This window comes from Lepisosteus oculatus, chromosome 10 (genome assembly GCF_040954835.1).
Source record: "Lepisosteus oculatus isolate fLepOcu1 chromosome 10, fLepOcu1.hap2, whole genome shotgun sequence".
NCBI classification, from domain to species: Eukaryota; Metazoa; Chordata; class Actinopteri; order Semionotiformes; family Lepisosteidae; genus Lepisosteus; species Lepisosteus oculatus.
Genome location: NC_090705.1, coordinates 6,546,024 through 6,558,082, shown reverse-complemented (window position 1 = coordinate 6,558,082; position 12,059 = coordinate 6,546,024). Strand labels below are relative to the sequence as shown.

Here is a 12,059-nt window from a genome sequence, read left to right as displayed (position 1 = left end):
ATACTCCATTTAAGTTTTCCCACATTGGAAAGCAAATACCTTTGGACACATACAGTACACCTCTATTGACTAACCTTTCTTCAAAATGAGAGTCCTGTAATAGGCTTCACTGACAATGAAACTCAACAGCAGCCAAATTGCATTCAGCAGCTGACTTGGTTTTTAGACCACTTTTTAGTCCTCGTGCTTTAAGGATCAACTGTTAGATCCATCCATCCATTTCCTCACCACTTTATCCAATACAGGGTTGTGGGGGAGCGGAAGTCTATCCCAGCAGCCAACAGGTGCAAGGAGGGATACACCCTGGATGGGATGCCAGTCCATCGCAGGGCACACACGATCACAAACACAGACATGCACACACTCACACTAGGGCCAATAAACGTACTGTACCAGCATGTCTTTGGACTGTGGGAGGTGACCCATGTGAACACAGGGAGAACATGCAAACTCCACACAGACAGCAGCCCAGGTCCAGAGCTGAACCCAGGGCCCCAGCGCTGCCTTGCTAGCTCCTGCACCAGTGCCGTTCCTCAATTATGTTTAAAACAATCAACAAAACGACGTCTCAAGACTTTACAGCAATGGATTATCTGAAGACTGACCAATCCTACTCACAGTGAATTTTGTAAACAGTGACGAAAACAATTTGTAAAAAAACCAAACTTGTTTGAACACTTTCAAAAATAAATCACTGCCACCAAGGCTCATAATCCAGTGACTAATATGGTATTTGCTTGCAAAATCCAATTAATTCTGCGTTTTGTCCGCAGAGCTCAAATAATCACTCCATCACTATTCAGCAGTGCATTTGTTTTTTTTAATCCAGAAGTTAATTTAAGTCATCTAATTGGAGCATTATTAGAGATATGACCGTTACTATTTTGTGTTATGAATTTAAAAATGGAAATTTCTGCTTAATGTTTCTACCTCAACAGAAGGCAAATAGCCGAATATAATTTTTCTAAACCTTAAATCACAAAAGGTAAAATTGCAATGTGACTGTATCTTTACAAGTGATCTTAACAGAATAAACAGTTTGTGTCTGGAGGAGCCAAGACAGTAATCAAAGCTGATCTACATGTTTTCTTCTGTGGGTAAATGTCTACAACAGGTTAACCATTTCTCATGTGCAGCAGGAAGTCACTGCTCCTAGAAAACGCATGTGTCCCTGGATGTAAAAACACCCTTTTAGTTAAATAATGAAGAACAGATGAGGAGTGGGTGAGTAAAAAACAGGATTCAAAACTGATTTTTATTTTTTAGCACTATTTTAAAAAGGCAGGGAATTTGGCTCTTAAGCAAACAATTCAAGTTTATTTTGTGTGGCTTCAATTTCAAAAGCCTATCCCAAATCAAAATCTAGTTGCATCACCCGAAAATGATACTATCAAGTACTTACCGTTGACAGGGATTGTGGGTCCGGCAATTAAGGAGCTCAGAGGAAAAACAATGTCACAAGCCTCCCCTGTCCAGCCTAAGTAACACACACACTTCAACTCATTACTGCACACCTAGGATACAGGAGAGAAGGCAGCACAAAGTAAGACAGAGCCTTACAAAATAAGACTTTTCTATTATATAGCACTGAGCCTGAATTTTTTACTTTACATTTTTGGCCAAGATTCTTACAAATCAGTTCATTTAAGCTTAGTACTGAGAATCAGAAACAACTACATTCAAAGTCTTTTCAGCTAAAGCAGAACCTGTGTCATTTTTCAACATGGCGCAGTACATTGGGACTTGCTAACTTAGGAAATGTGAGCCAAGCAACAAAGAATTATGGCACCATCAACTAGCTCATCAAATCTCACAAACTAATGATTTTGCGTTTACGTCTCATGAGACAGGAAGTAAATGACGTAAGCCTGAATTTTCCCCAAATTTAAATATTTATTGAAATAATTTCATTATATATTTTAATATTTTATTGTATGGTCTATGACAATATTTCACAATTGTTTCTATTTAGCACTATTTCCCCAAGGGAAATAACTACTCCTGCATTGTAAGTCTCGAGATTCTTCTCTAAGGTTTATCATAAGGAGGTGGAAGACAGCACATGTGACTGCCACAGCATGGTATACAAACACCTGAACAATATGGATATGCTCCCCCACTACATATTCTCTTAGTTAACCTACTGTACTGTCTGAAATAGAAAATACAAAATAACTGGAAAACAACTGCAGAAAAATTTCTCCAGTTAAAAGTAATCTTTTATATACAAAGATATTTTTACAATATACTGTGAAACAGAATGACAGTAGAAACTAAAGAATGTTAAAAATCCCTTTGAAATGGTCTCAACCTATTTTTACTTCCACAATAGTAACTATCAATAAATTGCAACCTACTTATCCTTAAGCAAAAGGTTTAACAATTCACCCATCTGGTGCTTTTCACCAATTAAGCTGTGAAAAGAACTTTTAAGTTAATGCAGGAATCACGACTTCTCCCATTGACAAATGCAATTAAAAATGACAATTATCAGTTTACCAGTGATCAACACTGTACTTTTGGTTGAAAAATACTGATGAGCATGCACATAATGACACTGTCCTTTAATTATTAAGGTAAATTTCCATTTCAAAGTCTTTTATTGCAACGACAGATTAATAAATCCTTTGATTCAGAAGAGAGCAAGAATAAGTACTGAAATGTCTTTTTGAACTATTGTTGGATTATGGTTTACTGTCAAACTGGGTCACCAGTGATACAATTTAGGACAGATAATTACAACGCCCTTTAAATAAGTCATTCGGCTATTACATTTTGTTGCCATATTTCTTTGAAAATTAAGCCTTTGCCGTTTCCTTGCTTTTAAAGAGAAAAATAAATGCAGCACTAGTTCAAAGATCAAAACAATTTTGCTTAGTTCTGTGTACACAATAAGGAACAATTAAATCTAGGTCAAGTATAGCTGAACTCCACAGAAAAGTGTGACTGACCTAAGAAAAGTAAAGAAAGTCAGTTAGCTTCCGATGTGGCTTAGAAAGTGACCCATTTGTGTATTAACTGGACTATTGTGTGCACTGACCACAGTACAGTAAATAATCTAGAGAGATTTGTAAAAATGAAGCCAGGTCTAGGAGTGCTAGTGTCACTTTAAGGCACTAGATGGCAGTTTAGAGACACACGAGAGAGGAATATCAAAGCATTAGCAAGGTTTTTAGAGGAATAGAATACATCTGATTGTTATCACATTCCTCTATAAACAGTTTCCGTAACCGGGAGTGGTTGTCTACTCTTAAGACGAGAGAGAACGATAAAGTTTTTGAAAAACAAAAACAAATATAGAGTGCTAAAGGGCCTTGCGGCGAGACAAAAATAGCTAGGTTAGTGTCCGAGCTGACAAATTAGAGAATGACTGGTAAAACCCAGTGCCAGCCCTTAGATTAAGGCTAATGGGACAGTAGGTTAAAGATCTCCCTGTAGAGTTCTTGTGTAGATCCTTTGGAGCCAAGCTAAGTATTGGCAATGGTGTGGCAGAGCCCATAGTGGTTATTTAGGGAAGCACTATCACAAATTAAAAAAACACACTAGTTTTTCTATCCAAAGAAAAAAAAAATCTTCTTTTCTGAAACTAAGAAAAGGACGGAATTTAGTTTTTGAAAGAGTGGGGAAACTATGGTACAGTACCTGTAATAATGCCCCTAATGCAAGCTGTTGTTGTATAAGACCACCGCATAATACCAAAGTATCCCCAAGCCAAGCTAGACAATGCCCCACAGTAATAAAAACTTCTGGAGTCACAAAAAGGAGTCTAGTGTACTCGTTTACTCAGTGGGAATCGTTCAAGAATGACTTGACTTAGGACTGCATCTGTAAGCTATTGGGGTAGATCACTATTGACTTTGGTGAAGGGCTCAAGTCCTTTGGGTCACTCTGGGTAAACCATGTGCACAAAAGCAGTAAGTGCCTGGTGAGCTCAGTCAACCAGACTGGAACACACCAGCGAATGTTCCACATGGGGCACAGGAGCACAAGAGTGGCCCTTAATTCAATCTGTCAAGCAACGATCAGAGCAATGATGTTCCAATTCAGATTCCCCATGTCCTCCATAATTACAGTATATCCCTTTACGTGGAGTATACATCTCTATTTTGTTTATAACAGTTTCCTCAGTAGATTAAATTGTATTGCTTTTCTTTGGATTGACATTGAATGCCTAAGATCTGTAATTTAAAGAATTTCTCTGTTGCAAGTAACTATCAAAAAGCTTCTGAAAAACTGAATATGATCTACTGTATGCTTTGCATTCATTAATGCTGCTGCTTCGTAGAAGAATTAGTTAAGTAAGCTTTCCTTTTTCTAGGCACATGCATAAGAATGAAGGACCGTACGATGACCGTGTTTTGAGTTTATTCACCTTCCATGATGTGCGATTGTCTAGTTAAAGTGGTTACTGTGAGGAAGTGACCGGGCAGGGTCTTCTTCAAATAGCTTCCTGGAGCCTCACGGACGGATGGATCCAAAATCCTCTAGCAGGGCTACTTTTGCAATCATTCTGTCAGGGAGGCAGCCCCTGGATATCACAGAGCCACAGCACCCTTACAGCGCGACTTAAACGAGCAAACGGGGGTCGTGTGCAAACGTGACGAGGGCGTCTCGGCCCCCCACCAGGGTTCGATCACCTAACAAAACGTCTATTTCATGAAAAGTCGCTCCTGGGAACCGAGCGCCTTTAACAGGGCTGTGTGAATTTAACAGGCTGACAATTAATACCACGTGCGGAGCCACTCGCAGTCTCCAATCAATTTAAAGTAATCGCAACCGTCCCGTGCGGTGAGAAAGGGCTGCGGCCATGCGGCGTGCTTGCTGTACCTCCCAGCAATCAGTCAACTGCTGGGAACGTTAATTGGATATTAAACGTACCCCGTGCCCTGAGCAGATTTTCTTATCAGTGGTGCCGGGGCAAGTGCTGAAATTGAATTCCTGCACCGGGAGACACCTGTGGCTTAAGCAGAGCCTGTCGGTGCCACAGGCAGTCCCATCCTCCACGTAGCCCAGATCCGTATCTCCGTCAATTATCACATGGCCACCACTGCGGGGACACAGCACAGCAGAAACCAGCCCTCGTTTTCTCTCCTCTTCAGACACCACGTTAAAAACAGCATCCGGGTAGTATACATTGACATTTTTTCAGCCCCTTTCACTTCCACTCGTAATATAAAATAAAGCTGTAGTTCTGAAGAACTACCAACAAAACCTGATGATTAATTTACCACCCTGATATATTGTACATATTATGAAAATCAGGGTAAGCACTGCAAAATCCTAAAGCCAGTACACCAATATAAATCATCCCTTATTATTATTATTATTATTATTATTATTATTATTATTATTATAAACTCCATGGAATTCCATATCCATGTGACTATCTGGAAAAGAAATATATTTTCAAATTATTACGAAATTACTTATTGCATTTTGTGATTACAAATCATCAAGTGTATGAAATGGAACCATAATGAATATAACATTTTTTTGCAAATCACAGAGACCTGCATGTTTTTTTTTCAGCATTTGTGAAAGACCCGACAAAAGAATTGCAGTTTATGCAGAGTAAACATTGGGTCTAGACGTAAGAGTTAACAAGTGAAGGCCTCTGTGTCAGAACACATTTAAAATGGAACTGCCAAAAAGCAACTGGTTAAAAACATTGCAGAACAAATAGAAATCAAGCTGAAATCTGGTTTCCAGCTGCATTTTAGACATGCACATTCTCTGAGCTCTGAATGGAAATGGAAATCAAACTGAATCTCACACAAAAGCACCTGTAGGAGACAGCAGGACACAGAAAAGGAGGAGGGCAGACTTTGTGACACATTGCCTTTGCAATAAATTCATTACCTGCAGTCTAAGGCAGCACTTTGCTGAACCACTGTGTAGGAAGTCAAACCACCTTGCAGCTCTCCTAGTCTGGGTGCAGGAGAGATATTGGAGCACAGTAGATACCCGCAATGCACGTCTCTAGATCAAGCAAAAAAATACAATTAAAAATGATCAAGGTTTCTTCAAACAGCTTTTAATAGCAGTTTGGACATGGGTACAGAATGGAATTTGAAGATTTTTAGAAACTGAAGCATCTGTTTTTATAACAAGGTCAATCTGAGCCACATGTCATAACAGAGCACAAAAATGTCAGAATGCCTTACTGCTTGTTGCACTGAATCCAAGTGTCTTTATCCTTCCCACAGTTTCCCTTTTCAGTCCCCTCAATGTTGAGTTTCTCATAGCAAAACTTGTCTGCAGAAGTTGCTTCTGAAAAACAAATGCTAGCATGTACCTTAAAGTGACTACTTTTGTTTATATTTGAAAGGAAAATTCATTCTTCTTCCACTTACTCTCTCCCCAAATGTATTTGCATTGTCTGTCTTTCGTTTTACACCTTCCATTGAAGCAACGACCCTAAAAATGTAAGAAAGGTTCACTCAAATGTCAATAATATTAATGCAGTTACATTTTCACCAGCCCAGTTTGTGCTTTTTAAAGCTATAGAAGGAACCATGGGGAATGTGTCTCCCTGGACAAGAACAACTTCAGGGGCACTAACATGGCTTTCCAAGCACCCCTGAGTTTCAAAATCATCATACCTATCAGCACTCAGATACAAAAGGTTCCAGCGAAGAGATCCTTACAAACAAGCATTGATCTTGAATGTCAGTGTGGCATCACTAAAATCATCGTGAGACAAGACGACAGTGATGGATAGGGGTTATCAGTTGGCCATGCTTTTTTTCTGAAAGATCCACAGTTACTGTCCACGCCAGCACTATCTGTCAATCCTGGAAATGGTGGTAATTCCCCTCATTTCAGCAGTACGGCCAGTTGCAGCAGACTGCCTTAATGCAGGATGACGCAACCTTGCACTACAGAGACTGCGAGAGCACTGCTGTCACATGCATTAGACAACAGCGCCCTTAAGCCTGGACACCACAATTCCAGGGGTCTGGAGCTGTGTGCTATTTGGCTCTGGGGTTGCCTCAAGCCAGCTGTGCTAGCAGATCTCAGAATGCTCTGCAAATCTGACTGAAAATTAAATAACTTCACACAGCTGTGTACCAAGATCTCCCATACCGTACATGCAAGCCTCTATGAACACAGAACAGTGCTCTCTGGTGTATACAGTCACAGTCCACCGTGGGGAAAGGGTACTCATTTGTATGCATGACCCTGTGATGCGGTCTTCACGTTTAATTCTTGGATTAATCCAACTATGCGAAGGTATAGTACCTACCACAAAATGACTCCAATAAGCTGCACAAGTCACTCTATATTAATAAAGTTAATATATAAAAAAATACATTTACCTGGTCCTTTTCACAAGTATAGCCATCCATCTTATGAACATTTGGTGGACACTGGAAAAAAAGTACGCGTTTTTTTTTGTGTATAGACCGAACAGGTGAAACTGAAGCATTTGTTTTGATTGTTATAATTGTCTACATGGTAAAAAACTTTACATCTGCATTTCTTAACAGTTTATTTTTGAGATAGGGGAATGATGAATTAAATAAAAGCCAACAAAGAATAGAAGGCATGAGACTAGAAATATCTACAAAAAAAGGCAAAACGGTGCTGAGAAAAAGACCTTAGCAGCCCAGACACTTCTTCCCTTTGACGTACCTGACTTGAGTTGCCAGTGCAGTTCTCTGGAATGTCACAGTCATTCACAGCCTCTCGGCAGACAACACCCATGTACTCCAACTGAAAGGCAAGAATTTAAAGCAAACATCAAATTTACACACGAAGCAGTACAACAGACTTACATAAGATGTTGAAGTTCAATGACTGGAAAAGTTCAATGCAGCATTGATCACAATTTCAAACGATTTCCTTCCAAATAAAAGTTTGTAGGGAATAAAGTATAGCTTTTGCAAAGCATCCAAACTAAAAAGACCATAGCCTACTAGATGTGTCTTCTGAATAAAAGCAATATTCCTGTAGTAATAACGGACGGTTTCAGTAAAGCACCTAAAATTCGACCTCATCAATTGAGTTTATGAATTTTCCACTATATCGAAATGAAAAAGAACAAGAAATGACACTATGTAATTCAGTTCATGCAAGGTTCACATTTTTTCAAGAAGCGTTTGAACTACATAGAGAAGAATCCTTTATTAGTTTACTGTATGTTTATTATTGTAGTAATGAACAAAACGTTTTATTGTGAGTTGGCTTCAACCGAGGAAGGAAAACCCACGCCATTTGAGTTGAACTCATCTGGATTTCCATGACTATTTGATGGTAGCCAAAAAAGTATTATAATTAAAGACTTTGTTAACACTGCTGTTAGAGACCTAGAATTTAAGACTATTCCAAAAGCAGGTTTGAACAGTGGTAGTGTAAGAAGCTATGATCCTCTGACCCATAAGACCCTGATCAGAGAAAGAATTGATTCTTGGGGCACCAGTAAATAATGCATGAAACATGGCCCGACGGTTTTAAGAAAGAATTTGTCTGAAGTTGTTCAGGCTAAATCACTACAAGTATACATTTCAGAAATCAGACCTGACACTTACTTATAGAGTATCTGCATTACACAGCACACTCACCTTGAATTACTGGAGCATGAGTCGCTTGTTAATGTACTGATTAGCCAGAAATAAGCTTGGACCTGCTCATGCTTCTACATATCAATTACTTGTACAAATAGACGTCCAAGTAAATTGAGGGGTTTTAAAACTAAAGCATTTTTTTTCCGCAATGACCTTTTTCGGGCAAGCCAGATAAACCTGCCTTTCTGCAAAACAATTTGTCAGGAATAGAATCACATTCACAATGACCCCTTCTCATCTGAATCTTGACAATCCCTACTATAAAAAAGGTTTAATAAGAACATCTGGGTATACCTCTTTATTACGCAGCTTGTGAAATGTCTGTTACTGTCTACGGGTTTTTTGTGCTCATTTCAGGTTAGAAGTATTATAAAACTATCCTTCAACATGTTCCAGCAGAAACCTTAAGTTCTTATTAAGCAAGCATGGGGAAGAATGTAGAAGCAATGTGCTCCACTCGCAGCACATAATTCACCGCAGTTTTTCAGGAATCTGTGTGAGGTCTCCCCACCACTCTCTGTTGCAGGTCTATCTGATAACTGCTTTAGGTACAGTAGCTGGGGAAATGACAGTTTAATTATAAACAAGGACATCCCACAGACTACGTTACCTGATGTATATCTGTAGCCAAACACAAGCATTATTTTGTTTATTTAAATTAAAATGCTGTACCTTGGTACCTTGGAATGTGCACCACATTCTACAATATTAACAATAAGACATTACAGACCATCCTGTGGTCTAGCAATCTCAGGGTGGTAAATGCTAGTTTTGGGGGTCTCATTCAGTGTAAAGTTAATGAAAACCTCCCAAAGCGGCAGTGAGTGTGTCCTTATCCGCAAGTGCGCATTGTGCCTCTTGTCCTTCCCTTCCTGCCACGTTCGAAAGGCAAATTCTTCTGACTTGGGTGGCTGACTTTTACACAGGCAAGCAACCAAGTGTTTGATTATTCTAAATTATTTTCAATTTTAATTCCTTTTCATTGTCCTGTGTTTGGGAGAGGGAAGCTCGCAATACCTGGCAGTTCTTACAGCAGAGACCATCGCTGCAGTTGGAGCCTTGAGTGAGCGTACACTTTTTACAGCAGTTCTCACCTTCCTTCTTGCATTCCTGAAAGCAAAACCAAAATGCAATATTAGATTAATCCACAACACTTGATGAATAGAATATTTAGACTATAAGGCTTCTGTTTCTTATATTGTCCATTTTAAGTTAAACTCCTCCAGTACTTAACTAAACTGCGTAATCTAATATACTAGCAGTTTCACAGGTGTCACTTATTGAAAGCAGACTAGCAGACGTTAAGGGTCACTTGCAGTGGTGAATTCTGCATGTCAGTAGCATTATTGAAGACAGATTTTAACTTATTAAGATTAAGGTAATACAGTACATGGAAGTTCATGCTTGACGACTCATTCCAGACGATTCCAAAATCCACTAGTACATCTCTTTTCGAACAGTTTCAAACTGGGGTAAACTTCAGAGTTGTAAGATATCTACTGGAGAGCCCAGAGGATTTCAGAAATACACTCCTTACTCACAGCAGGCGTACCACAGTCACACTCCTCTCCAGGCTCAACGAATCCATTGCCACATTCCGGGGGGTCTAAAAGCTACGCGATAGGAAATAAACATGAAAGGAGTGGGCATGTTCCATCACAAGGACCTCCTTGTGCAAACTGGTCCATGTGGGACAGGTGAGATAGGACCGACATTTACACGGGAACTGTACATTTAAACACTGGAGATTTAGAAGCATACAGTGAAATCTTGCGTTTGTAGATATTTAAAAAAAGAAATAACCTATTGAAGTTCCAAATGATTGCTTTAAATGTTGTCCAAGAGAAAGTAGATACAAATGACATTTAAAGGGAATGTACAAGGATCAAGGTGCAATTATATCTGGGGAATAAATGTATTGCTCAAGCTAAATACTGTATATATCCCTTCTTTCTTCTCTTATTAAAGACAAATTCAAACCTCAGAATTGTGATCAAACACCCCCTCCTCCAAAAATAATTGCAATTTATAAACACAGTAATGAATGCAAATGGAACATATGATTTTCAGAAGTCTTTTGAGAAAGATGGCAAGTGTTCAAGGTAATACATGCATTTATCATGTATGCAATTGCCCATACATTAAATATAAATCATAGTAATGGCTTAACCATCAATAAAGAATTTCTTTAGTCATTGCAAATCTTGTTGTTTTTTTTAATTTCTGCTTTGTTTGATCGAAATATGACTAGAACAAAGTCTTTGAAAAGAAGTAATAGTATTCCGATTCTTTAAATGAAGTACATGAATTAAGTGCAAATGCAGTAAACTAACCATTACAATTTTTTTTACAGACACTGGGTGTTTTTGTATTGGCGAGCACGGTGCAGGAAAAGTACTGCACCTTACTTGAAACAGTGAAGCAGCTAAAACAATCAATGAGAGTACCACCCACTGGGCCGTTGCCAAAAATGCTTTCACACAGCACAGACATTTAGAATGTTTTAGAGGTTTAAAGCAGACATTACCTTTGTGGGTTTGTTGAACAGACAAGCACCTCCCCCATTGTTTAGGAAATTGTGGTACTCTTCAATGTTGCACTGTGAGAATCTTTTTGGAAGGTAATAGCTGTATTGAAACAACAAAAACGTGCAATTCTTAAAATGCTGTTAAACTAAACTGTTAAGCCTCAGGAACATACTGTACTAGACTACTACCAGGTATAATTCAAAATTCCTAAAAGAGGACAGGTTAGCACTCCACTTATCTGTTAGCTCTTACCTGAATGCACTGTGCACCTAAAGAACACAATCAATTGGGAGTTTTTCATTTCAAGGTGTGATAAGTTAAAAAAAGTGGAAATACATTTTAGCTTTTGCACCCAATAGTAAATGGACTAAAAGATACACTATTGATCTCTGTCAGGACCCAAGTGAAGTTGGCAGTGGTTACCACTTCCTGGATCCCAGTTTAATGTGAATGTTTCTTTTTTTCCCAGTCATGTTTCACTTGATGCTTTCAAAACTTTGGTTATCAGCTCTAAAACTGTATTTGACACGGCAAGCGTGCAAAATGGTTTTAGGAAGGGAAGAAAAAATGAAAGAGGTGCAAAGGCACACATGATTCTACATAAACTCCAAGCATTCCTAAGAACCTAAAGGTCTGAGAATCTCTATAAACATCTTAACAATTGGAGGTGTGTTTTGGAGTGTTAGAGTCCCAGCTCATCCAAGGTCTCTTTAATCGGCACATGCAGAGAACCTCTGCTGGCACGGGATCTTAAATGATCAAGCATGTACAGTACATTAAACTGCAAGGGAGCATCTCGTGCACACTGGTCCATGTGTCACAGGTGAGCTTAAAAGGCAGTGGGGTCAGACGCAGGAATAATGGAAAAGCGCGAGCACTGGAAAAGAAAAGTGAACCAAAAACACACCTACTGGGATTCTGAAAAGGCAGTCATCCCAGATGAAAGTCGCAGATGCAGAAGCAG

At 39.0% G+C, this 12,059-nt stretch overlaps 1 protein-coding gene across 4 annotated transcripts in view; it reads right to left on the bottom strand.

The window, feature by feature from the left end:
• The window catches only part of adam22 (ADAM metallopeptidase domain 22), an 87,380-nt gene that overhangs the window by 20,456 nt on the left and 54,865 nt on the right, over positions 1–12,059 (bottom strand). For all 4 annotated transcript variants that reach the window (XM_015357940.2, XM_069194795.1, XM_015357941.2 and 1 more), the window contains exons 15-24: positions 11,095–11,194; positions 10,109–10,180; positions 9,585–9,677; positions 7,636–7,716; positions 7,320–7,370; positions 6,354–6,417; positions 6,165–6,270; positions 5,860–5,979; positions 4,879–5,047; positions 1,403–1,514 (exon numbers count right to left, since the gene is read on the bottom strand). In XM_015357940.2, coding sequence (XP_015213426.2) covers positions 1,403–1,514; positions 4,879–5,047; positions 5,860–5,979; positions 6,165–6,270; positions 6,354–6,417; positions 7,320–7,370; positions 7,636–7,716; positions 9,585–9,677; positions 10,109–10,180; positions 11,095–11,194 — 968 coding nt within the window. The remainder of the gene's footprint in view (positions 1–1,402; positions 1,515–4,878; positions 5,048–5,859; positions 5,980–6,164; positions 6,271–6,353; positions 6,418–7,319; positions 7,371–7,635; positions 7,717–9,584; positions 9,678–10,108; positions 10,181–11,094; positions 11,195–12,059) is intronic.